The following is a 23311-nucleotide window of genomic DNA, read 5'->3' as shown; positions in this document are numbered from 1 at the left end:
GGGACCAGAGTTGTTTCAATGATACTGATTAAGCTCAGTATTTGCTTCTAAAATAGAAAATTCCTATAATTAATTAATACAATGGGAATATTTTTAATATTATATTTAAATCTCTAATATATATATATATATATATATATATATATATATATATTAACGTGTAGATTACGTAGTTTATCTTTTGACATGGCTAGTGTGGAAGAGATAGTGAAATTGTTGCAAGCTCGGTTGGCAACCAACTGGAAAAAATATTATTGATATTATTGATTGGATAAAAAGGGTAATATTTTAAAGTTAAACTATACAAAAATACGTTAATGATTTAAAACCTTATCCCAATTAACGTCGACATGGATCAAATTTTCATAATGTATTGAACATTATAATATTTTTTGCGATTTAAAGTTGATAATTGAAACAGACTTTATATTAATATACAACATTTGTATAAATATTCATCCATTCATTTTTTTGCGTACGTGTCATTATTCACACAAATTGTTATGTTTGCGTAAAAGATCTCTAAAAGATGCGGAAAGGCAAGTTTTGGCTTCGTGAATATTATACAAGTGCGTATGAGTAACATATATTATCAACGTAAATATATAACCAAAAAAAAAAGTGTCACGAGCAACCGAATATATGATATCTAATAAATATATAGAGAGAGAGAGATGTTCGACAATTTTCGAATTCAGTGCAAATATCGAACAATATAAATAACTCGAATGAGTAAGTACCCACAGATTACATCAAGTGAATATTGGAGTTTGCCAAAAATATATATTGTAGGAATAAAGAATATATATATTTATTTCCATCTCAAAATAATATGTTTTAAATATGTTATATGAATTTGGATTCACATTTTTCTCCATGGTTACTTTGTCGTTAACGCCAACAAATAAAAATAAAAGGATCCACGAGAAGAAGGTTAGGTTGGAGGTAGGATACGATTACGGACCACGTCGGAGTTCGGACTTCCCAAAACAAGATGCTGAGTTAGTTAATGCCTCTCTGACATATGGCATCTGACGTGGCAAATTATGATTGGCTAAATGTTGCGGCATTGAAGATATGAATTTTATCGTAACCCTTTTTTTTTTTTATCACTTTCTATAAATCAAATCATCACCAAAATCATTTTCTCACTTTAGTTGGTCCACAATGATTATGCGTGATTGCCCCTTCGGCTCTATTTTTGCCTTTTCAATTGTATGATTTCAGTTAAATATATTTTTCAAAAAAATGCATGATTCCAATATTGCGTGTCTCTAAATGCAACTTCGTAGCGCATCTATATCATAATTATAGCATTATTTTAGATATAATTTTAACTTTAAAAAGGTCTACGAGAATAAGTTTTTAATGTATTTTAGATTCCACGGCACACACCAATAGAAAATATTTTCAATTCAATCGTACTTATCTCATCAATAGAACTATTTAGAAGTTCTAGATTTAAATTGTAATATTCCAAATTAATTATATTATATTGTATTATATTATATATATTATCTTTTGCATCCATTTAAATATTTGTTATAATCTTATTCTAACACATGTGGTAATATGATATATATATATATAAACGTATATTTAATTTATACAAATAAAGAGATTTATATAGCAAGATCCAAGATCTTTTCATTCAAATATATATCTTAAAATTATTATCCATTAAATAAAGTTATATCTTTTAAATAAAACATTACAAAAATTATTTTTTATTAAGACATATCATATTCTTTTTCGTTGTATATACAACTGTTTAATGTTTTTTTAATATCCATTGCGTATAATACAATATATCCACATTCCTAATTTATTGGAAACCCTGTCTAAATGACCAATTAATCAGTACTAATGAATGGCATGCATTACCATAAATTCGACTAATTGTTCTGGAACAAAATTGGTATATATATATATACACACACACACACGTATTACATATACATGTATCAATTCGCCTATCGTTTACTGCATATATATGTATATCCAAGATCTTAAACGATGTGCGAATGATCATTGCGTTTGAAGTCGATCGGTCTTGTATTTTAGATTAGAAGCTCCTTATAATTAGTCGCCACTCACTTTCACGTTATAATTCCAACTTGCATGTTTTCTGAAAATTGAATAATATATATATATATATATATATTATATATATATATATTTAAAAAGATATATATATATATATATATATATATATTTAAAAAGATATACATCCATGATTGTTGATTGGTCTGTAAGATACGGAAACTCGCCCTATACGCTTAGAAATAGCGAAAACCCTAATGCTTTTATGCGAATCAAAATATGTGACGAAGTTTGATTCCATGTCCATTGAACATCGTACACACCATGTAAAACAATTCATTAATTGACTGTTCCGCCACAGCTATGTATATATACATATATATATATATATAATCGTATTTGTCTCCGTAGGTACAAAACATAATCCAGCATGATTTTCTATCAAATCTATCGCATTGTATTGGAAGAAATCGATGTAACGAGTCAACTCGTCATGACTCGCGCGTTGTTCGTCGAGCTCATATTAAAATATTATTTTATTTGATACTTTTCATAATATAAATATAATATATTATATTTATTTCTAACTTGCCAATCGACTCATTTAATTCGAAAAAGTGGCAAATCAAATTGAGATAAGATTTTTTTTGAAAACGAACTCAAAACGAGCCAACTCATCACAATTTCACAAGTCGAGACGAGCTGACTCGTTTGATACTCCTAGTAGATTTTATCTCGAGATAACTCGAATATATCCGAATCACATCATAACCAATTTCAGAGGAAAGAAGAAAATTCACATTTATTGATGAAAATAATTAGAACAGTCGAAAATACATGTATAATCGAGTTTATTGTAATGGTGTGTTTGGGTTTTAATATGTATAATATTTCATGTGTTCAATATATATTTACTAATGCAAAATAAAAGTTGTATATACCTTGGTTTAATTTCGGTCTTTTGTATGCCGTGATTTGTGATGCAATCTACGGAGTGATCTCCGAATCTTAAGCTGGTGGGGGCTCGCTCCATTCACATGCTAATCAAATTAATTATATTTTCTTGTTCATTAATATGTGTACATTCATGCATGTAAACGCACACATGAATACATGCAAGTAAATATTCTGATGTTATATATTCTCCTTATCTCGTGATTAAATTGATTTATTTTTTTAATTAATTTATTATTATTATTTATCCTAGTGTAACGCGGGTTTGTGCCCTTGGTCAGTTGTTCATAGTCCAAACATATAGACATAAAATCTTGGCACAAAATCTTTAACCATTACATGTGGCCATGATGATGACCATACATATATATATATATATATATATATATATATATAGCAATTTTATTCCTTGGTTCACATAAAATCCCCCAAGGATACACATATATGGACCGATCTATTTAGTTGGAATGTTGTTTTCAATGAAATTACTACGTATCTAATATTCGAGAAGTGGTCAAACGTTTGAAATCAATATATAGATTTTTTTTTGAAGTTAATTATAATGGTTTTAAGAACATATATATCAACGATATTCACATTCTCGGACAATGTTTAATACGTCCATCAAGACTCAACAAAACATATTTTTCACACATGTACATATTATTGTTAATTACTACCGTATGTTGAAAAAAAAAAGACAACATTGTACATGTTGTGTGACCCATATATATATATATATATATTAGCAGCCGTCTTCATCAGTTGAAACTTATTATTTCAAAAAATATATTTTGACTTTATATTCAGTGTTTTTGTTATATACATCAGATAAATATCATTTTTAGAATATAACAACACGGTTCACGTATATTTACTATTATTCTCGTCGTTACCGGTCCAAAAATATCACAAACTTTATGAAGCGAGAAATTGATGATGTTGGTCCATATACAAATCAGTTATGTTTTAATTTTAATTTCACAAAAGAATTAGTGGGGTCACACGTAGATTCTCAAATAACTGGTTATACTATGGATAACATATTTTTCACGTATCAGAATCGAAATCTTGTATGATGATTGGAATCTTTGTCACATAATCGGAGTTATAACCACTATTAGATCTCCCGATATCTTTTTTCGATCTTTTGTTTCATAACATAATATATATATATATATATACACATATATATATTTTAACAATCGTGTGTTCACTTATATATATATATATATATATATAATTGCTACCATTCGGACGCGCTAACTATGTAAATCTTCGATACGGGAACACCATTTGTATACAAACTACGTAACCCAAAAATTACCTTTCTCTCCACTAATCAGGAATCTAACACTCAATCTAAAGGTGAAAGTCACCCATATTTTGACCACTCGTCCACGACATATTGGGTCATGTGCACTTATATTATTCCCAATAACATGTAAATGCTTAAAAACATGTAACTACATTATATTTTATATATCACTCATAAGTGGTTGTATATGCCTTAGCATTATTGATTTCAAAATATAAATTTTCGTTTTAATGCTCGTGCATGTTTTTCCGATTTTATAATTAGAGAAGTTGATGCATGTTTAGAGCGAAAATTACGATTAAACCGTACCGCCATTAAGCATGTTAATGCCTCATAGGGATATAATTAACGCTTTGAAAACACAAACTAGTGCCTGTGTGTGTATATATATTCAATAATACGTCGAAAATATTTTTTTTACTAATTTGCAATATATTATAGTTTTGTATATGTATCACTATAATGTATTAATATGAATGCTGATCCACCCACTCCGCCCATATTCAGAATTCAACCACCGTATTTTGGTCTATAAATTTAAAAAAAAATAAAAGAAAATATTTCAGAAGAAGACACGAACTCCCAGTTGTCCGAAGGGATAACTCTGATCCTCCTAAAAGGCTAAATTTGATTTTGCTTACAACATCAAATCAATCATTTTATGTTGGTTCCTATTTTTTTTTTTCCAGTTTTTTCTTCTGTTGCCCAATAAATATTTAATTCCGATCATTTCCTCACAAGGTTATTAATTTTATTATCTGCTTATTTATTTTTCTACAATATGTTTATTAAATGCAAATAAATTTATATATCCGAAGAGAACCAAATACCAGTGTTGGGAGTACGGTAAATAAAAAGTCAATTTACAAATATAACTTGTTGTATATGAAACAAAAACTATATATTACATGGGCATATCCAATATACAATACACACGTGCATATATGTATATATAGTTTGTGCGCGTGTGTGTATGAAACGGGGTGTAAAAATATTGAAATTATTAGGATTGATTTATTTGGAGTATGTTAGTTGTGTAATGTCGCATCCGCAAAACCAGTTGACGGGGTTTCCACTACATTAATAAATATCAGAATCATTACAGTTCTTTATTATAAATGAAAAAAAAAGGAAGTATATTATAAAAATGTGCAAGTCGAAATTGTCAAAGACTTTCCCCTCCGTCACGACTGCTATATATACTTCGTGCCTTTGACACAAAAGTTGCACTCCACAACACCATTCTCTCTCTCTCTCTCTCTAGAATTATATATCTCTCTCTCTCCACCTATATATACACATATACATATATCTCTGGGCAAATCATTCTTGCTCGGAGAAGAAGAAGACAATAGGGTTTGATACTTGGCTCTCTGTCTGAAAAAAATGGGCGCACCTATCGAGAGACCGAACAACTCATCGGTGGAGTTGTCGAAAATGGCAGTTTCCGACACTCACGGAGAAGATTCTCCGTACTTCGCCGGCTGGAAAGCGTACGACGAAGATCCGTACGAAGAATCTCACAACCCCTCCGGCGTTATCCAGATGGGTCTTGCGGAGAATCAGGTAGAATAGAATTATCATCCCGTTCGAAACCAAATCGAATAATCATCGATTTCAGGACAGAGGGCAGTGACAGTTAACGTTGTCCGTGTCATAACTCTTGTGTGTTGGAACAGGTTTCGTTCGATCTGTTGGAAGGTTACTTGGAGAAGAAGAATCCAGAAGGTTCTCTGACGTGGGGAAAAGGATCTTACGGGTTCCGTGAAAACGCTTTGTTTCAAGACTATCACGGTCTGAAATCATTCAGACAGGCCATGGCCAGTTTCATGGAGCAGATTCGCGGTAAGAGAGTAAAATTCGATCCGGAGAGGATCGTCCTCACGGCCGGCGCCACCGCAGCCAACGAGCTCTTGACGTTCATTTTGGCCAATCCCGGCGACGCTTTGCTCGTCCCCACGCCCTATTACCCAGGGTATGTTACCAATATATATATATATATATATATATATTAGAGCTTCCATGCACGTATAGAAATAATAATGGTCGTGTTGTTTGCTGTATATTTTGCAGATTCGATAGAGACTTGAGATGGAGAACTGGAGTGAGAATAATGCCGATCCACTGCCACAGCTCTAACAATTTCCAGATAACCCCAGAAGCGCTTGAATCAGCGTTCGAGGAGGCACGAGCCATGAACACTAGAGTCCGAGGCGTACTCATAACGAACCCTTCCAACCCTTTAGGAGCTACGGTCCAAAGGAAGGTTCTTGAAAATCTCCTCGACTTTTGCGTCCGCAAGAACATTCACCTCGTCTCGGACGAAATCTATTCCGGCTCGGTCTTTCACGCCGAGGAATTCACCAGTGTGACCGAGATCATCGAGAACCGGGACGAGTCGGTCCGAGAACGTGTCCACATAGTGTACAGCCTCTCTAAGGATCTGGGTCTTCCAGGTTTTCGAGTAGGAACTATATATTCTTACAACGACAACGTCGTTAGGACAGCGAGAAGGATGTCGAGTTTCACTCTCGTCTCGTCTCAGACGCAACACATGTTGGCGTCCATGTTGTCGAACGAGGAATTCGCCGAAAAGTACGTGAGGATCAATCGAGAAAGGCTTAGGACACGGTACGAAATGATGGTGGAGGGATTGAAGAAAGCCGGAATCGAGTGTTTGAATGGAAACGCGGGGCTGTTCTGTTGGGTGAATATGAGTCCGTTGTTGAAGAACAATACAAAAGGTGGTGAATTGGATCTGTGGGATGTGATTTTGAAAGGATTGAAGCTTAATATCTCTCCCGGTTCGTCGTGTCACTGCTCCGAACCGGGTTGGTTTAGGGTTTGTTTTGCCAACATGAGTGAGAAGACGCTGGACGTGGCTTTGAAGAGAATACAAGAGTTCATGGACCAACGGAGAAGGTTCTAACGATTACACCGATCAAGAGTGAAATTAAATTTTCTGGTCACATTATTCATTAAAAAATTCAATTTTTTTTTGGGAGAAGCATAGTCACTGGAACCCGATTTCTGGTGACGGGTTTTGGTTTGTTTCTCGTTTTGAAAATATATATACATCATGTATATGTCACTTTATTGTATACACACGTATATGTGTGTGATGTGATTGTTTTCTTGCTTTCAGACAAGCAAGTTAATGCTATTTCTCTCTCTTTTTTTTTTAAATGGTGAAGGTTGTTGATTTGTAATGTTTTTGTTGTTATATATATATATATATTGATGTATGTGTCAAAGTGTTATTGTTATTTCTATGACGTGTTGTTTGTGTGGTCGTATCTTTTTGACTTGGTCACCGTACAACTCCAGCAAGAAAAGAAAAGGGATTCATTATTATTTTCTCCTTCCCTTTTCACACTATTTCTTCATCACGGTACGGTGTGATTTAATTTATATACATATATATATATATGTATATATTGTTGCATAAAAGCAAAACCGACTCTCTTGACTCGGATGAGATCGGGTAACAAGAAGAGAAACTAGATAAGGCGATGGCATGTTACTCACAAAACACACATGCATATATTGGGAAAGATGATAAACAACGTCTTGTCCTATATATAAATTAATATATGAATCTACTTAAGTAAGTTTTATGGAGTGATTTAAAAGCTTAAACAATGCGAAATTGATAACCTTTTGTTCGGTAGCTTATTTGAATATGAAACATGCCCTTGTCAACATCAATCGGATGAAAACATGTATATATATATATATATATATATATATATATATACTTTCCCATTTGCTCAAAACTATATATATAATAGTTTCGACAAATGGGTAATTGAATGCTAAAATAATACAAGCTCTTGACGCTTAATATATATACACACACGTACACGTCTATGCCAATTTGTGTTGACTTTATAAACACCCAACATAAGTTAGAGGACCTTTGGCATCCATGCAAAGAACGAAACATTTCAACAAATGTTTGAAATGGGACAAAGAGAACAGAATCATAGACATCGAATAGATAATTAGATTGACTTTGGTGTTTTTTTCAAATACTTTATAAGCTTGTGACATTTCAAACTCGGGTTTTCTTTCTTTGCTCGATTACTTATTTCATTTTCAAAGATAGGGTCACCGTGATATTTCCTTTTATTGGCCAAGTCGGGTCTTACCTCTTCGTCGATTAAACTAAAAGAACCCTAATATATATATATATATATATATATATATGGGGCATTATCAAAAATACCCTTAAAATGCTATTTCTACTTCAAGACCTACCCTGGTCACATGTGACCAATGTGACCGAAATATAGTATAGTCACATTTTGATTTTTATCGATTATAACGTTAAATTTATGGTGATCACACTAATTCATTATGTTTATACCTTGTATATCTTACTAATCATTTGATTAAAACATCATAAATTTAACGTTATGAACAATGAGATCAATATGTGACCACACTATATTTCGGTCACATTGGTCACATGGTCACAAAGGTATGTGTTGAAGTAGAAGTAGCATTTTAAGGGTATTTTTGATATAATGCCTATATATATATCATGTATAATTTACTCATACGGACTAAACTTTATACAGAAAAAAATGGCAATTCATTTCGAAAGTAATAAGTTCCTTGCGGTTTTTTCAATCATTCCATGATTCCATGCACTTTTGGGACGACATACATAGACTGAAATATAAATATTTTTAGATTATACATATATACAAGACTTACACAGCTAAAAGAATAATTATTTTAATCACTTGACTAACATCCTGCCAAAAATGAAAGTTATAATATATATATATATATAGGGTTCCGAAAGCTTCACCTAATTGTACTTAGGAAACTTGTTTGACTTTAGCATGCAGAATCCATTTGACTAATCACCGATTTGACGCTTAATGTTTTTTTTTGTCCTACACGCTCAAAGTCTATGTATATACTCCATTACTTTTTGACTTTTCATATATGTCCATATGTATCCCCGTCCATATTTATTTGACTTGGCAAGCACAATCGGTATCATTTATATATATATATATATTCGTGGAAATTCCTCTAACCAAATTGTCAAGCGTATTTCCAATTAAAAAAATCGTAGATCCACTACTATATGTAATTAATGTATAGTCGTATTTCTGTAAAATATATACAAGACATCGATATAAATTTTGCATTTGAAATCAATCTATAATTCATCACGCAAACCTCTGTTTTCACCATCGCTATATAGTTAGGTTTATATTGAATAATGAATACAGTTTTTGGGTAATACAAATGTGTCTAATGTTTTACGTATCTATCAAACTGAATTACTAAATTTTACAGAAACGAATAAAAACATGTACTCATACATATTCTCCTTAGACATAATTATTTATAATATCAACATATTTTTATTTAAAAAGATAAAATTATAAAAAAAATATTTGTTAACTCGTAGAGTGAAAATTACATAGAATCAATAAATCATTTGTAAAAAAATAATAACCCCTATCTATAAAACCTACCATTTCAATAACACATAACACACGTGTGATTGCAGGAGTCGGGATCTTCCACCATGTTGCTTTTTCTTTTCCGATGGTCAAAGGTCAAATGCCAACTGGGTAAACCTCAGCCGTTAGATCTGCATCCACGAGGCTCACGCTGTCTTCTGATCGTGTGCCACGTGTGATGACAAATCACATATCCTATAGTCCGCTTTCTCATCTGTGGGCCCCATAATTTTGTTACGTTCTGGTTTGCAGAATGGTTATACCAACTCAAAAACCTCTAACTTTTTTTTTTTGGTAATTCAAAAACCTTTAACTTTGATGTAAATAAATATTTGGATAATACACACACTCATATACACACATATATATGTATATATGTCATCAATGTATATATGTATGTGTTGTAATGGGAGTTATTGCGTGAGCCATGAAACTATGTATATATGTATGGTTTGGGGTCCACGTTTTGATTAATTAGCCTCAGTCATGTCAGAATCATCGTGATGCATGAGCGTTGTGTGACATGTATACACACATATACACACATATATACGCACCCGCCTAAAAGCATATGTGTATATATGGAAATGGCACTAATCTAAAACTCTCAATCATTACATATTATTTTTTGCTTGCATCAGCGTATGTATGCATAGACACGAAATCTTAAAAAGAGCAAGAATTACGGGTTATAATCATAGAACTTTTATTACATGAAATTCTATGTATTTGTGTTTTGTATTCAAAATAACCAAATCAGATCGGATAATAAATAATTAGATATATTTGTAAATTAAATGATTTGAATATTAAATAAATGTAAAAACAACAAAATCAATTTAAAATCGAGATATTCTTTAGGAGAGTATTAAGCGTTTTTTCCGTGATTTTGCTTTCAAATATCCCATAATGAATCTATAAAAGTATAGATTGCTAAAAGTCCGTACTATCATCACATAACCTTTTTTTCGGCTATGCATATGATTGTAGCATATTTGTCAACTTTATATAAGGATATTTTTTTAAAAAATACCAAGAAAAAGAAAATAGCAATCTCATGTGATATGGTCCGTCGACCGATCACAATCTAGCTAATCACATTATAATACGATATCTCAGCGCATTATTAGATATCATCGATTAGGGAAAATAATAATAATTCATCTTTAACGCAAACAAATTTGACTAACCAAATATATACACACACACGCACACATATATGTTGCATGGGTCTTAGGGTGTGTAATATATTATAATACATGTGTGATCATTATTAGGGTTAATTTGTCGGTGGAGATTGGAGACGTAGGTGTGAAACGTTCTGCAAATTTCGTCCTTGTTTTGTTCTCTCACCCTAAATATTTATTTATTTATTTAATCTAAAAAAAGTATTAAATATCTCTCTTTTTGGAAAATAAATAAAAACTCGAACCAACGGCTCACCTCCTCAACTTCTTGGCGGACCATTGATGATTGTGCCCATGTAAGCCCATATTTGTATATTAACTTATATGGGCTTTCCAAGAATATATTTGATTATTGAGCCCATTTAAGCCCAAACAAGCCCAAATCGAAATGACCCTCAAACTTTTGGCTCTTCCCGGTTTTACCCCTTGGGAGAAAAGACGGAAACAAAACCTCACGCAGAACAGAGCAAAACTTGTCCCTGTGATCCAACGGCACCCTCTCTCCATACACGGCGACTAATCTTCGTCACTGGAAGGTGACCATTCTCGAGATTTTTGCGTGTGGATTATAGTTTCCATCTGGTTTTGGCTTTCAGATCTGTGTTTTTGAGTCGCTCGCTTCTCTGCGGAATTTGATCGAATCATGTGTCGATTGTAGTCCTATTTTCAGAACTTTTTGCGCATTTAGGTTGATCTTAGTTTCGCAATTTAGGGCTCGTTTAGGTTGATTTCGATTTTTGGATCGACATATTTGTAATCCAGTTGCTGGCTGGTCCTTCTGTCTTTGCACTGAAATTCGCTTCTCTGCAATGTGTATCTCTGTGTCTGAGTTTTCTATACATGTGGAGATAATGGATTCATTTCTGTTGTTATTCTGATGAATTTGTTCCAACGATAATGAGCTGAATGGGGTATGGTGTAATGGTTTTTCTTTTCTGTTCTTTGTTTCTCAGAGCTTAGTTTGAGGGATGGCTTCGAAGTTAAGACAATTCCAATCTAAGGCTTGCCAAGCATCAAAATTTGTATCCCAGCACGGTGCAGCATATTACAAGCAGTTGCTGGAGCAGAACAAGCAGTATATACAGGAGCCAGCCTCTGCGGAGAAATGCACTGAGTTGTCTAAGCAGCTTCTCTACACCCGTCTTGCTAGGTTGTTTTTCCATCTACCATCTATCTGAATCTGGATTCCATTGATTTGTGTTTCAAAACGAACTGGGTCGTTGCCGAATTTCCAGCAATGACCAAGTCTTTCTCTTGGTGGGTAAATTTTGTTTGCATTTCTCGGTCTAGCATAGTCCTGCATTCGTTTTTTCCACCTCTGTTTATTATGAATGCTTTCCTGTTCTTTTATTCGTGTTAATTGTAGCTGGGTATTCTGAATTGTAGCAGTCACATGGTTTTTGTGTTGATTGTGTTCATTTCAACAATGGTGTTACAGTAATTATGCTGTCAATTTCATTTTACTTGGACAGTTTCAGAAGCATCTCAATATTGTTAGTTGTCATGTAGTTCAAGAGCGCCTCTTTGGGGAAAAAGGAGAATTCGACTGCATGATTTGGCATCAAACATGGTGTTCTTTTTCTAAGGAACCATAAAGGTAGACATTCTAGTTTTGGTGGGTTCTGAAGCTGAACCTATCCCATGGAAAATGCTCCATCTTTGTGAAGCCATTTGCACCATAACATGTACACGAAAGTATTTTTTTTTTGTTTGGGGTTTACACGTGGCTGGACAGGCATACTGTTGAATGTCATTTTTGTCTTAATATTCTATGCGTGCCATCTCAATTCGACCTGTAGAAATTGCAATCCTTTTCCTTCACCCTATGTTTGTCACTGACTTGCACGAGTTAATGATTGATCACAGTATTCCGGGAAGATATGAGGCATTCTGGAAAGAACTCGGTCAGGTGAAGAACTTGTGGAAGAACCGGGCGGATCTGAAGGTTGAAGACGCTGGAATTGCTGCACTGTTTGGTCTGGAATGCTTTGCTTGGTTCTGTGCAGGTGAGATTGTCGGAAGGGGCTTCACTTTCACTGGCTACTACCCTTGAGAAGCAACCCTACCATGCAAACATATATGCCAGTCCAAACCATTGAACCCCCAAAAGCCCTTGTGTTATAAATTGGCCAACTTGATCTCACGGCTGACTTTAAGAAGCAAAGTTTGTTTTTTTTTAAACTAATTTTCCGGATCTTCAGCACAAAGCTTTAATAATATTTGTCCACAACATAATGGCTTTTGACGGAACTCTTTCTTCTCTCTGTGTTTGATCAATGTGAATGGTCAGCTTCAAGCTGATTCGGTACAGAGAGAGAGAGGATGAACACTAGCACTGACAATGACAGGTAGCTTATTTGTCTTGTTCAGGTCAATTCAGATTATTACAAGTTCGTTGTATTATTAAGATTATTGTGTTTTTTTTAGTTTGTATCAGATGAACCAATCAATCTAATTAAGGTAAACAATATCTGAGTTTTGTAATCTTTCTACATGAGAAAGTGACATCACCTCTCTCTCTCTCTCTCTGTTTCGATACTTTTGGAAAGAAAATCTTAAAATTATCACGTCAACGCATTCTTCATCATTGAAAACGTTTTGAGAATACGGATAAAAGCCGAGTCCAAAGGCAGAGGAGTCGGAATCTACGCCGTTTTCATACCTGTTGGTAATCTCTCTCTACAATCTCTGATTTCAACGTGAATGTTTTTCGCTGTATTGTCTTGTAACGTACAGATTCATCTTCTGCCACGTTATCGTCGAAATATGGCTCTTGTCGATTTGCATTTACATGATCTGTCTCGTGGACATGTTTCTCAGATGATTTTTATTCGATCTAGTGATTTTACCCTTCGATTAGGGCTTTTTTCTCGGAAACGAGAGAAGTTGATTTCGAGAAAACCCAGAAATCAGAACGGATTGCTGTTTTCTGCATCATCTCTTATGGGTCCTCTTTGATCTCAGAATTTTATGGGTCTTTAACTTTGTCTTCTTCGTTGATCAGATCTCTGTCAGCATCTGAAGAACTGAACTGTGGTCTAATGGAGAAGAACGAGGGCAAGGTTTCAAGTTCTTGCAAGGGATTGCTGCAGAGTGAAGCCCTCTATAATGTCTGCATAAACACAGTCAACAGTTTTGTCTGAATTTAGGATTTCTGTCATTGCTTATGTTTCTCTTGCCTTGATTTCATGCCAATGTTTCAGTATATACTGGAGACTAGTGTGTATCCTCGTGAGCCAGAGCCTCTCAAGGAGCTTAGGAGCCTCACTTATGGCCACCCCAAGTAGGAAACTTCTCATACTGAAGTACACTGGGATTCTGTATTTTAAACTCTTGTTTTTGGTGTCTGACTTTGCTCTTTTTTTTTTCCCTTTTCAAGAGCCATCATGGCTACTGCACCGGATGCAGGTCAGTTAATGAGCATGTTGCTCAATCTGGTAAATGCAAGGAAGACGATCGAGATCGGGGTTTTCACTGGATACTCTCTTCTTCTCACCGCTCTTACCATTCCAGAGGATGGCAAGGTATGTATGTGAAGTCTGTAAGCTTGACCAGTTTCTTGCTCTCGCTGAATCGTATGAGGGTTTTTTTCTTCAGATTATTGCCATTGATATGAACAAAGAAGCTTATGACCTTGGATTGCCGGTTATAAAGAAATCCAGCGTTGAACACAAAATCGATTTCAGAGAATCGGAGGCTCTTCCAGTTCTCGATGAACTTCTAAACAATGTAAAGCCACAACCTTTTTCGCATTTCCTCTCTCACCCGATCTTCTCCTCCGAGTTTACGGCTTCCCCGTTATCCACATTACTCAAAAAACATACCCTTTACCCCCATCCTAAAATGGGTGTACATGCTTTTTTCATTATCTTTTTCTTGTGCAGGAAGCAAACAAGGGAGGGTTTGATTATGCATTCGTGGACGCAGACAAGGTGAATTACTGGAACTACCATGAGAGACTGCTGAAACTCGTCAAGGTCGGTGGGATAATAGTGTATGATAATACACTCTGGGGAGGATCAGTGGCAATCCCTGAGGCCTCTACTCCGGAGTGGAGCAGGGAAGGCAGAGGGTCAACCCTCCAGCTGAACCAGAGACTCTCTGAGGACCAGCGTGTGCAGATCTCGCATGCTCCTTTAGGTGATGGGATCACTATATGCAGACGAATGTACTGAACTATATATTATGATTTGAAGACTCATCCGTGCCAAAATTGTTATTGCGGAGATTATGGACTTATTATGTTGCGATCTTTCGGGTTTGTGTTGAGCTTACTTATTAAGACGTAATGAGCTTTGGAATAATAATGAGGATCAATGTTTGAACTTGCATTATGTTCTTGTGGTCACTGGTTTTGTTGAAAATGGGGGGTTAGAGGATGATTATTAAAGTTTAGTCCTTTTCTGCAAATAACGGGGTTTTGTTGGACGTACTTGAAAAAAAAATATAAATTGGGGCGTTCCGAGAATCGAACTCGGGACCTCTCGCACCCAAAGCGAGAATCATACCACTAGACCAAACGCCCTTGGTATTCAGTTTTTAAAATATTATATTAATCTCTCAATTTGAGAACCACGCGCGGTGCACGTGGCCGTCTATACCTCCGTCGACCTCTTTCTGGCTACTGCATAAAGTGCCCTAACCTGAACCCTTGGGCATTTCATTTCTCATATCACTCCAATTTTCCCGCCTTTGTCTCCATTTTCCCGCTCTCCCGAACCCTACCTCGCCGGAGAACCCATGGTTCAGAAACAGCCACCTTCCGCCGATCCTGTCGTCGAGTCTAAGAAGCGTCGTCGCGTCGGATTCTCCCCTGCCGGTGAGTCTACTCAGCTCTTTCTTCTGCTGGTTGTCACGCTTTCTTCGTTCTCCATTGTCTCTTGTTTAGTTTCGATTTCGCATTTTATAACCTCTGAATTGTTTCCGGTTTTTCAGACGCTGGTGTGGAGGCCAATGAGTGCATCAAAATTTATCTCGGTGCGTATCTCTTGTTGATGGTTTGGCGTTTATCTTTTGGGGTTTTCATTTTCCTGCGTAACCGCGGTTTGGTACTTGCACATTTCCTTTTTGGTTTCCCCGAAACTTGAGAGTTCTCCATGTTGTCGCTTTATCAGTGAGATTTAGTAGTTAGAACTGATTGATGGATATCATGTACGTTTTCTCCTTCTTTTATGGGATAGTGTGGGTAGTGCCTACAATTTTCGTAGGAAGAATGACAGTAGATGGCTCGTTATAAATTTCCCCCAACTACTATATATGCAACGTCCTGCTTTACTCATTTTCAGAATTGATTTCATATTGAGGTTCTTTATTGTTACTATGTACTATGTAGAACATATATTATATCCAAAGCTGTTAGTGAGATGGTTGAGTCGCAGAATTCATCCATCAGCTAGCTCTTCTTTATTTTGTGCCCTGAACTGACCTTTCTCAATGTGTCATGTTCTAGCTTCCAGCAAAGAGGAAGTGGGTTCCCCTGAAATTAGCTGCCTGAACCCTGTTGACTTGAATAGTTTCTTTGATGAAGAAGGCAAGATATATGGTTACCAAGGCTTGAAGGTTATACAACACTTCAGATTGTATTTTGGCCTTTCCTAGATATCTTATTTTCTACATCTTTGGGGTTTTGACATGTCACATTCTTTCAATCAAAATATTTTCTCAGATAAATGTATGGATCAATAGCATCTCATTTTGTGCATATGCTGATATCACATACCAGAGCGCATCCAATGTAAGTGCTGGTTCACTCGCCATCTCTTGTGTGGTGAAGATAGTTCTTTTTTGTTATGATTATCAGCCTTCTGGCATCACCAGTGAATTGTCTTTGTTTTTTTCTTATTAACATATTATGTTTTGTTAATTTTTAAGGGAGCCAAAGGCGTTACAGACCTCAAATCCGCTCTGCAGGTATTCATCCACTGATGCTCTGTCTCGTCTATTGCTCTGAGAACCCTTTTCTGATTGATTACTTGATGTATCACAGAAAATATTTGGCGAGACTCTTGTTGATAGTAAAGATGAGTTTCTGCAAACCTTTTCAACAGAGAGAGATTTTATGAGGTGCCTTCTGTTGAATGTTTCATTCTTCCTGAACCATGTACTGTATTTTATTCATGAGGCTTTTGCTTAATGATTTCTGGTTATCGGCTTGCATGTTTCATTGTTTTTTAGAAAAATTGTCTCGAGAGGAGAGATATTGCAACTGAAAGCAATAAATGGAAGTACTGATCGTTTGAACAATATTTCTGGAGTGCCTCCTTCTGATCTTGAGGTAACCTTTGTAAACTGTCTGTCTCTTCATGTATCGAATTCATTGCTTGATTCTGGTGGCACCAACGTAGTTACTCTCGATGGTTTTAATGGTATACAACACTAAATTTGGGTGCAAGTTACGGGGAACTTGTGCTTTAGTTTAATACGGTCGTATTATTATTGGTTATTTTAAATTGGTCTTCTAGGCATTGGTTCTTTCTTTTATCCGAGAGGAGTCATTGAAACCAAATAAGATGTTTGTTTTTCGGACCAGGTTGTCCGGATGTCAATTGACTCGTCAAATGCTGGACTACTTTATAGCCGACTTGTACCCCTTGTTCTTCTTTTCATTGATGGTAACCATCCGTTCTTTCCCTAGAGGGATTTCATTTCTTTTTTATCCATTCTTGCTCGTACTCTTATACACCAAATTTAAATTCTAACAAGTTGCTTGTTTACAGGCAGCAGCCCGATTGATGTCACTGATCCTGACTGGCAGTTGTATCTCTTAATTCACAAGAAAGAGGAAAAGGAGGAGTGTTTGTATCGACTTGTAGGCTTTTCGGCTGTTTATAGATTTTACCGTTATCCTGACAGGTCAAGGATGCGACTCAGCCAAGTATACACAGTCTCATCCATCTCAAATCTCCTTCACTTAATCTTTTTAGTGAGACCTTACACAGATTCTTTGTTTTGTTTATGTAGATCTTGGTGTTGCCGACCTGTCAACAAAAAGGATATGGTAGCTTCCTCGTGGAGGCAGTGAACAATGTAGCGGTTGCAGAAAACTTTTATGACCTGACAGTGGAAGAGCCATCTGAAAACTTCCAACATATACGCACTTGCATTGACATAAACCGTCTGATTGGTTTTGATCCAATCAAACCAGCCATTGATTCGGCCGTCCAAACGCTAACACAGGGAAAGATCTCGAAGAAAGCCCAAGTCCCACGGTTCATCCCGCCTCCGAGTGCGATAGAGAAAGTCCGGGAAAGCCTGAAGATAAACAAGAAACAGTTCCTCAATTGCTGGGAGATTCTGATATATCTTGCTCTGGACCCAATAGACAAGTACATGGAGGATTACACCATGATCATCGCCAACCATGTGAGGGCGGATGTGCTTGGAAAAGATTTGGAAACTCCAGGGAAACAAGTGGTAGATGTTACTAGCTCGTACGACCCCGAATCATCATTTGTCATGTTCAAGTCACTCGGCGGTGGAGGGGAAACCGGTAGTAATATTCAGACAGAGAAGAACCAAACCGATCAAGAACAGCAACTGAAGGAATTGGTAGAGGAAAGGATCAGAGAGATCAAGCTGGTCGCAGAGAAAGTGTCTCCGAGGTAATCAAAACAGTGTCTAAGGTTTGACCAAAAGCTTTTGTAATGGATTAGACCAGAATCTCTGACCTTTCATTAAGTATATTTTAGTCTGTATTAGTTTGTCGGAAGCGGACAATTCATCGAGTTGTAGAGCTTCTTCTTCGGTGCTTTTAACAGCTTGTTCATGTTCTGCGGATCGATCACTTCCAATTTTCTATCTACTTGTTGTTCCCGGTTTACCGGTTTATTGTTCCCTTCCGAAATTCACTTACCGGTCGGACCGGAACAGAACCGATTCCTTTAAGAGACAAAAAGAGGAGAAAAAAAAAGTCGACCGATGCGTTGTCTTCGTGCTCTCCATTTCGACTCTCTCTCTCCCTCTTCGGTGAGAAGAAATTGGGAGAATTAGCGAGAGAAGGGGAGAGAGAGGGAGATGGATTTGATAGCGGGAGAGAGCTCGAAGATAGCGAAGAAACGGTTCAGGTCGCTGAAGCTGGTGAGCGTGGACTTGGAGCAAGAGCTTGGCGAGGAGCCCTTTGGTGTTGACTATGGAAGACTCGACAATGGCCTCGTCTACTATGTCCGCTGCAACTCCAAACCCAGAATGAGAGCCGCTCTCGCTCTCGCCGTCAAAGTCGGGTATTCTTCTTCCATTTTCGAATTTTGACATCATCCTTGATCATCTGGTTTTTAACTTGTGTTTCATTGTTGAATCAAGACTTCTTGATCTTGAATTTCTCTGCTGGGTTTAGGGTTTTTCGTTCTAATTTCGAATCGATTTAATTTGACGTTCTTCTCCCATTGTGTTTCTGCCACCTTCTTCTTCGTGTCCATTTTTTTATTGAATTTGATGTTATTTCGGTGAACATCTCTGAAATTTGAAAATGCATGTACGCGTATCTGCAGTAGTAGTCGGCCACGATTCTGTGAACTATGAATCTGATCAATGTGGATTGGACAAGATTCTGTTGAATTACATACTGGGGATGCTGCCAATTGATGGAATGTATTGTTTGTGCTGTTTCGTATAATGCTTTGAAACGTCACTGACGTATTGGACTATTGGCAGTTCAGTTTTGGAAGAGGAGGATGAACGTGGAGTAGCTCATATTGTTGAGCATCTTGCATTTAGTGCCACAAAGAGATATACAAATCATGATATCGTCAAATTTTTAGAGAGCATTGGAGCAGAGTTTGGCCCTTGTCAGAATGCAATGACGACGGCTGACGAGACCATATACGAGTTGTTTGTACCCATTGACAAGCCTGAATTGCTATCTCAGGCTATTTCCATTTTAGCAGAATTTAGCTCTGAAGTAATAATAATAATATCTGTCAAACCTCCTTTATAAAAGTAGCGTTTATGTTTCTCATTCATATAATATCTTTTACTCGGTCTGTTTAGGTTCGAGTCTCAAGGGAAGATTTGGAAAAAGAAAGAGGGGCTGTATTGGAAGAGTTTAGAGGAACCCGGAATGCCAGTGGAAGGCTGCAAGATGCACATTGGCAGCTGATGATGGCAGGCACAAAGGTCTGAGGTTTATTATTTGTTATTTATATTTATGCAGCTTAAAGACTCAAAAATGCATTCTAAAATATTTAGGTTGTTTGCAGTATGCTGAACGTTTGCCTATTGGGTTGGAAAAAGTAATTCGGTCTGTTCCCGCTGAAACTGTAAAGCATTTTTACCAGAAGTGGTACCATTTGTGCAATATGGCAGTCATAGTCGTTGGGGATTTTTCAGATACTAAGGTACTATGTTCTCTAAACTGGTATTACTTTTGTTGCTTTGCAGTGGGTATTCTTATTATAATCGTGTTGTTGATGGCCAGATCGCGTTTGTAATCCTTCTTTTGTTTTCTTTCCAGACAGTAGTTGATTTGATAAAGATGCATTTTGAGGGTAAAACATCAAGGAGCAAGTTTCTGGAGATACCAGTATTTCCTATTCCTTCTCATGAAGAAACACGATTTTCTTGCTTTGTTGAATCAGAAGCAGCTGGGGTTAGTCTATTTTTACTGCTCAAAACTTCTTCCAATATACTCTCTTGCGTCAACTTCTGGGATCTTTAACCCTTTTTTTTCCCATGGTTTGTAGTCTGCAGTAATGATTAGCTATAAGATGCCAGTGAATGACCTGAAGACGGTGAAAGATTACAGGGATATGCTTGCAGAATCCATGTTTTTACATGCTCTTAATCAGAGATTCTTCAAATTATCACGTAAGAAGGACCCGCCATTTTTCTCCTGCTCTGCTGCTGCTGATGTTCTAGTGAGCCCATTGAAGGCCTATATTATGAGTTCTTCTTGTAAAGAGAAAGGGGCCTTGGTATCCCTAGAGTCGATGCTTCTTGAGGTTTATTTTGTCCCTCTCTCTCTCTCTCTCTCTCCCCCCCCCTTTCATTCTCTCCCCACGATTTCATCGACCTCATTTTGTTTTAGATTGCTAGGGTACGCCTTCATGGATTCTCAGAACGTGAAATATCTATTGTTCGAGCACTTATAATGTCAGAGATTGAATCAGCTTATCTAGAACGCGATCAAGTCCAGTCTACTAGTTTGCGAGATGAATATATACAGGTACAGTATAATGTATTCTAGTGTCCAGCTTGTGCCTTTTCCCATGCAGAATACTTTCTAATGGTTGTGTCTCATCTTGTAGCATTTCCTTCACAAGGAACCTGTTATTGGGATTGAATTTGAGGCACAACTTCAGAAGACTCTTTTACCCCGTAAGAGCATACACTGTCTGTTTATAATTTTGGTCCAAGTCAAGTTGTCATTATATATAAATATGTATTCGTGACCTATAGTTCTTGTGTAGTCCAGAAATATTGGCATCAGATGTATCCAAGTATGCTGAGAAGTTAAGAACATCATGTGGTTGTGTCATAAAGATAATTGAGCCTAGATCTTCTGCCACAATTGATGATCTGAGAAATGTTGTTGCAAAGATCACCAGACTTGAGGAGGAAAAGAAGATTGCTCCATGGGATGATGAACACATTCCAGAAGAAATCGTCAGTGTGAAGCCGGATCCAGGGTAAGATTTGGAACTTCTTGTCAATAATCATCAAAACAATTTCACCCGTATATCACTAGGAAACTCTTCATTTCAGTTTGCGGTTTTGTTTATGCTATGATTGAAAGAACTTTGGCCCAATAATATAGGTTTCCAATATTTATGCTTCTATCTCTTATGCTATTGGTAGTTTCTGTTTATTCTGAGAGGCTGACTGATCTAGGTGGAATATCTTGATGCTCTTGAAACTCTTTTACTGGACCAAATGGCAGTCTTGTGGGACTAAAAGTGGGCACAACGCTGTTACGTATATGTGATTTTGGTATCTTATATATCAGCCTTTACACATGTTTAATGCAGGCATATTGTTCACCAGCTTGAATATCCTGAAGTTGAGGCTACAGAATTGACTTTATCAAATGGAATGCAAGTTTGCTACAAGTGTACTGACTACTTCGACGATCAGGTGCATTATCACCTGAAGCTATAATAGTCCGGTATTCTCCGTATAAGCGGGAGTCTATGTATACATTGTATAGTGGCAATGATTTAGCCTCCAAGTCTGCTTCTTCTACCCAATATTCACATGATTTTATAATTCTCCTTTGGTTTCTGTTTTCGACAGATCCTTTTCACAGGGTTCTCATATGGAGGATTATCCGAACTCCCTGAAAGCGATTATATCTCCTGTTCAATGGGATCAACCATTGCTGGTGAAATTGGTATGTTTGGTTACAGACCATCAGTGCTTATGGACATGCTTGCTGGTAAGAGAGTTGAAGTTGGCACAAAACTTGGGGCATATATGAGAACTTTCTCTTGTGATTGTTCACCTACAGACCTTGAAACTGCTTTGCAGGTTTGCCTCTCTGCTTATGCATACAAGTTTAACCTTTCTCTAAAAGTTTTAGTAGTTTTTTTTTTCGGTGGAAACACAATTCAGGCTTCTTTAACCCCTCCGTAGTTTTGTTCGGGGTTTTATATTGGCTTTATTATTTTTTGAATGATGGAATAACTGTCTGTTGATCAACCTACTCGATTTATACCTATCCAATAACATCAAGTGGTGACACGAAATATCTGACCTGAATGACAAACTGGAACATATTACCTTCAACGACTTGTGCACATCTATGTAAATTTTTGCTGTTTCTTTTGCAGCTTGTTTATCAACTTTTTACTACAAACGTAAAGCCTCAAGAAGAAGAGGTTAGATTAGTAATGCAAATGGCAGAAGAAGCAGTTTGTGCCCAAGAAAGGGACCCTTACACTGTCTTTGCAAACCGGGTGAAGGAAATCAATTACGGAAATTCTTATTTCTTTAGGGTATCTTCTCTTCATTATTTTGACGACTATATATTTCCTACTAGATATGTAGCTGCTTCTAATTCACGTTTCTATGTGCAGCCTATACGGATAAGTGACCTCCGAAAAATTGATCCATTGAAAGCTTGTGAATACTTCAATAGTTGTTTTACAGATCCTTCCACTTTCACAGTAGTGATTGTTGGGAATGTTGATCCTACCATGGCGCTTCCTTTAATTCTTCAATATTTGGTAAGTTGACCTCTTCATATTGTGATACAGAAAATGAATCTTTCAGCTATATTGAATATGGCATTGACATCACTCTCCATGCAGGGTGGAATACCTAAGCCTCCACAACCAGTTCTCAATTTCAACCGTGATGACCTCAAGGGCTTACCATTCACTTTCCCT

At 36.4% G+C, this 23311-nt stretch overlaps 5 protein-coding genes and 1 non-coding gene across 9 annotated transcripts in view; 5 read left to right on the top strand and 1 right to left on the bottom strand.

Annotated features, from left to right (window-relative positions):
* Positions 1-5595: 5595 nt before the first annotated feature.
* LOC104811738 (1-aminocyclopropane-1-carboxylate synthase 7) lies at positions 5596-7500 on the top strand. Its single transcript, XM_010538552.2, has 3 exons — positions 5596-5881; positions 5995-6290; positions 6389-7500. The coding sequence occupies exons 1-3, from the start codon at positions 5702-5704 to the stop codon at positions 7242-7244; spliced, it is 1332 nt and encodes a 443-aa protein (XP_010536854.1). The 5' UTR covers positions 5596-5701; the 3' UTR covers positions 7245-7500.
* A 3939-nt stretch (positions 7501-11439) lies between these two features.
* Positions 11440-13236, top strand: LOC104811736. Its single transcript, XM_010538550.1, has 3 exons — positions 11440-11527; positions 11945-12141; positions 12858-13236. The coding sequence occupies exons 2-3, from the start codon at positions 11960-11962 to the stop codon at positions 13042-13044; spliced, it is 369 nt and encodes a 122-aa protein (XP_010536852.1). The 5' UTR covers positions 11440-11527; positions 11945-11959; the 3' UTR covers positions 13045-13236.
* Positions 13237-13258: 22 nt separating this feature from the next.
* On the top strand, positions 13259-15322 carry LOC104811735 (probable caffeoyl-CoA O-methyltransferase At4g26220). 3 transcript variants are annotated; one of them, XM_010538547.1, is made up of 6 exons: positions 13259-13339; positions 13996-14101; positions 14195-14274; positions 14371-14515; positions 14589-14720; positions 14876-15322. In XM_010538547.1, exons 1-6 carry the CDS (start codon positions 13314-13316, stop codon positions 15164-15166), a joined length of 780 nt encoding a protein of 259 aa, XP_010536849.1. In that variant the 5' UTR covers positions 13259-13313; the 3' UTR covers positions 15167-15322. The 3 variants fall into 3 exon arrangements, with proteins under 3 accessions (XP_010536849.1, XP_010536851.1, XP_010536850.1); XM_010538549.2 differs by having other exon boundaries at positions 13312-13655; XM_010538548.2 differs by having other exon boundaries at positions 13312-13659.
* A 122-nt stretch (positions 15323-15444) lies between these two features.
* On the bottom strand, positions 15445-15516 carry TRNAP-UGG. The gene has a single exon. It is a non-coding gene; the product is annotated as a tRNA-Pro (tRNA).
* Positions 15517-15645: 129 nt separating this feature from the next.
* On the top strand, positions 15646-18790 carry LOC104811733 (histone acetyltransferase type B catalytic subunit). Its single transcript, XM_010538544.2, has 10 exons — positions 15646-15810; positions 15927-15968; positions 16441-16550; positions 16657-16725; positions 16863-16901; positions 16978-17054; positions 17166-17265; positions 17521-17602; positions 17708-17865; positions 17952-18790. Exons 1-10 carry the CDS (start codon positions 15732-15734, stop codon positions 18594-18596), a joined length of 1401 nt encoding a protein of 466 aa, XP_010536846.1. The 5' UTR covers positions 15646-15731; the 3' UTR covers positions 18597-18790.
* A 104-nt stretch (positions 18791-18894) lies between these two features.
* LOC104811734 (zinc protease PQQL-like) overlaps positions 18895-23311 on the top strand; it is a 7004-nt gene continuing 2587 nt past the window's right edge. Inside the window, exons 1-14 of one of the 2 annotated variants that reach the window (XM_010538545.1) lie at positions 18895-19210; positions 19641-19887; positions 19977-20102; positions 20186-20323; positions 20440-20574; positions 20669-20926; positions 21013-21150; positions 21233-21302; positions 21400-21613; positions 21953-22058; positions 22218-22451; positions 22754-22918; positions 23000-23149; positions 23234-23305. In XM_010538545.1, the coding sequence (XP_010536847.1) occupies positions 19005-19210; positions 19641-19887; positions 19977-20102; positions 20186-20323; positions 20440-20574; positions 20669-20926; positions 21013-21150; positions 21233-21302; positions 21400-21613; positions 21953-22058; positions 22218-22451; positions 22754-22918; positions 23000-23149; positions 23234-23305 (2259 nt within the window). In that variant the 5' untranslated portion in view covers positions 18895-19004. The remainder of the gene's footprint in view (positions 19211-19640; positions 19888-19976; positions 20103-20185; positions 20324-20439; positions 20575-20668; positions 20927-21012; positions 21151-21232; positions 21303-21399; positions 21614-21952; positions 22059-22217; positions 22452-22753; positions 22919-22999; positions 23150-23233; positions 23306-23311) is intronic. The other variant, XM_010538546.1, reaches the window with a different exon arrangement.

This window comes from Tarenaya hassleriana, unplaced genomic scaffold (assembly GCF_000463585.1).
Source record: "Tarenaya hassleriana unplaced genomic scaffold, ASM46358v1 Cleome2, whole genome shotgun sequence".
NCBI lineage: Eukaryota > Viridiplantae > Streptophyta > Magnoliopsida > Brassicales > Cleomaceae > Tarenaya > Tarenaya hassleriana.
The sequence above is the reverse complement of the archived record's forward strand: the minus strand, read 5'-3'. Positions and strand labels throughout refer to the sequence as shown.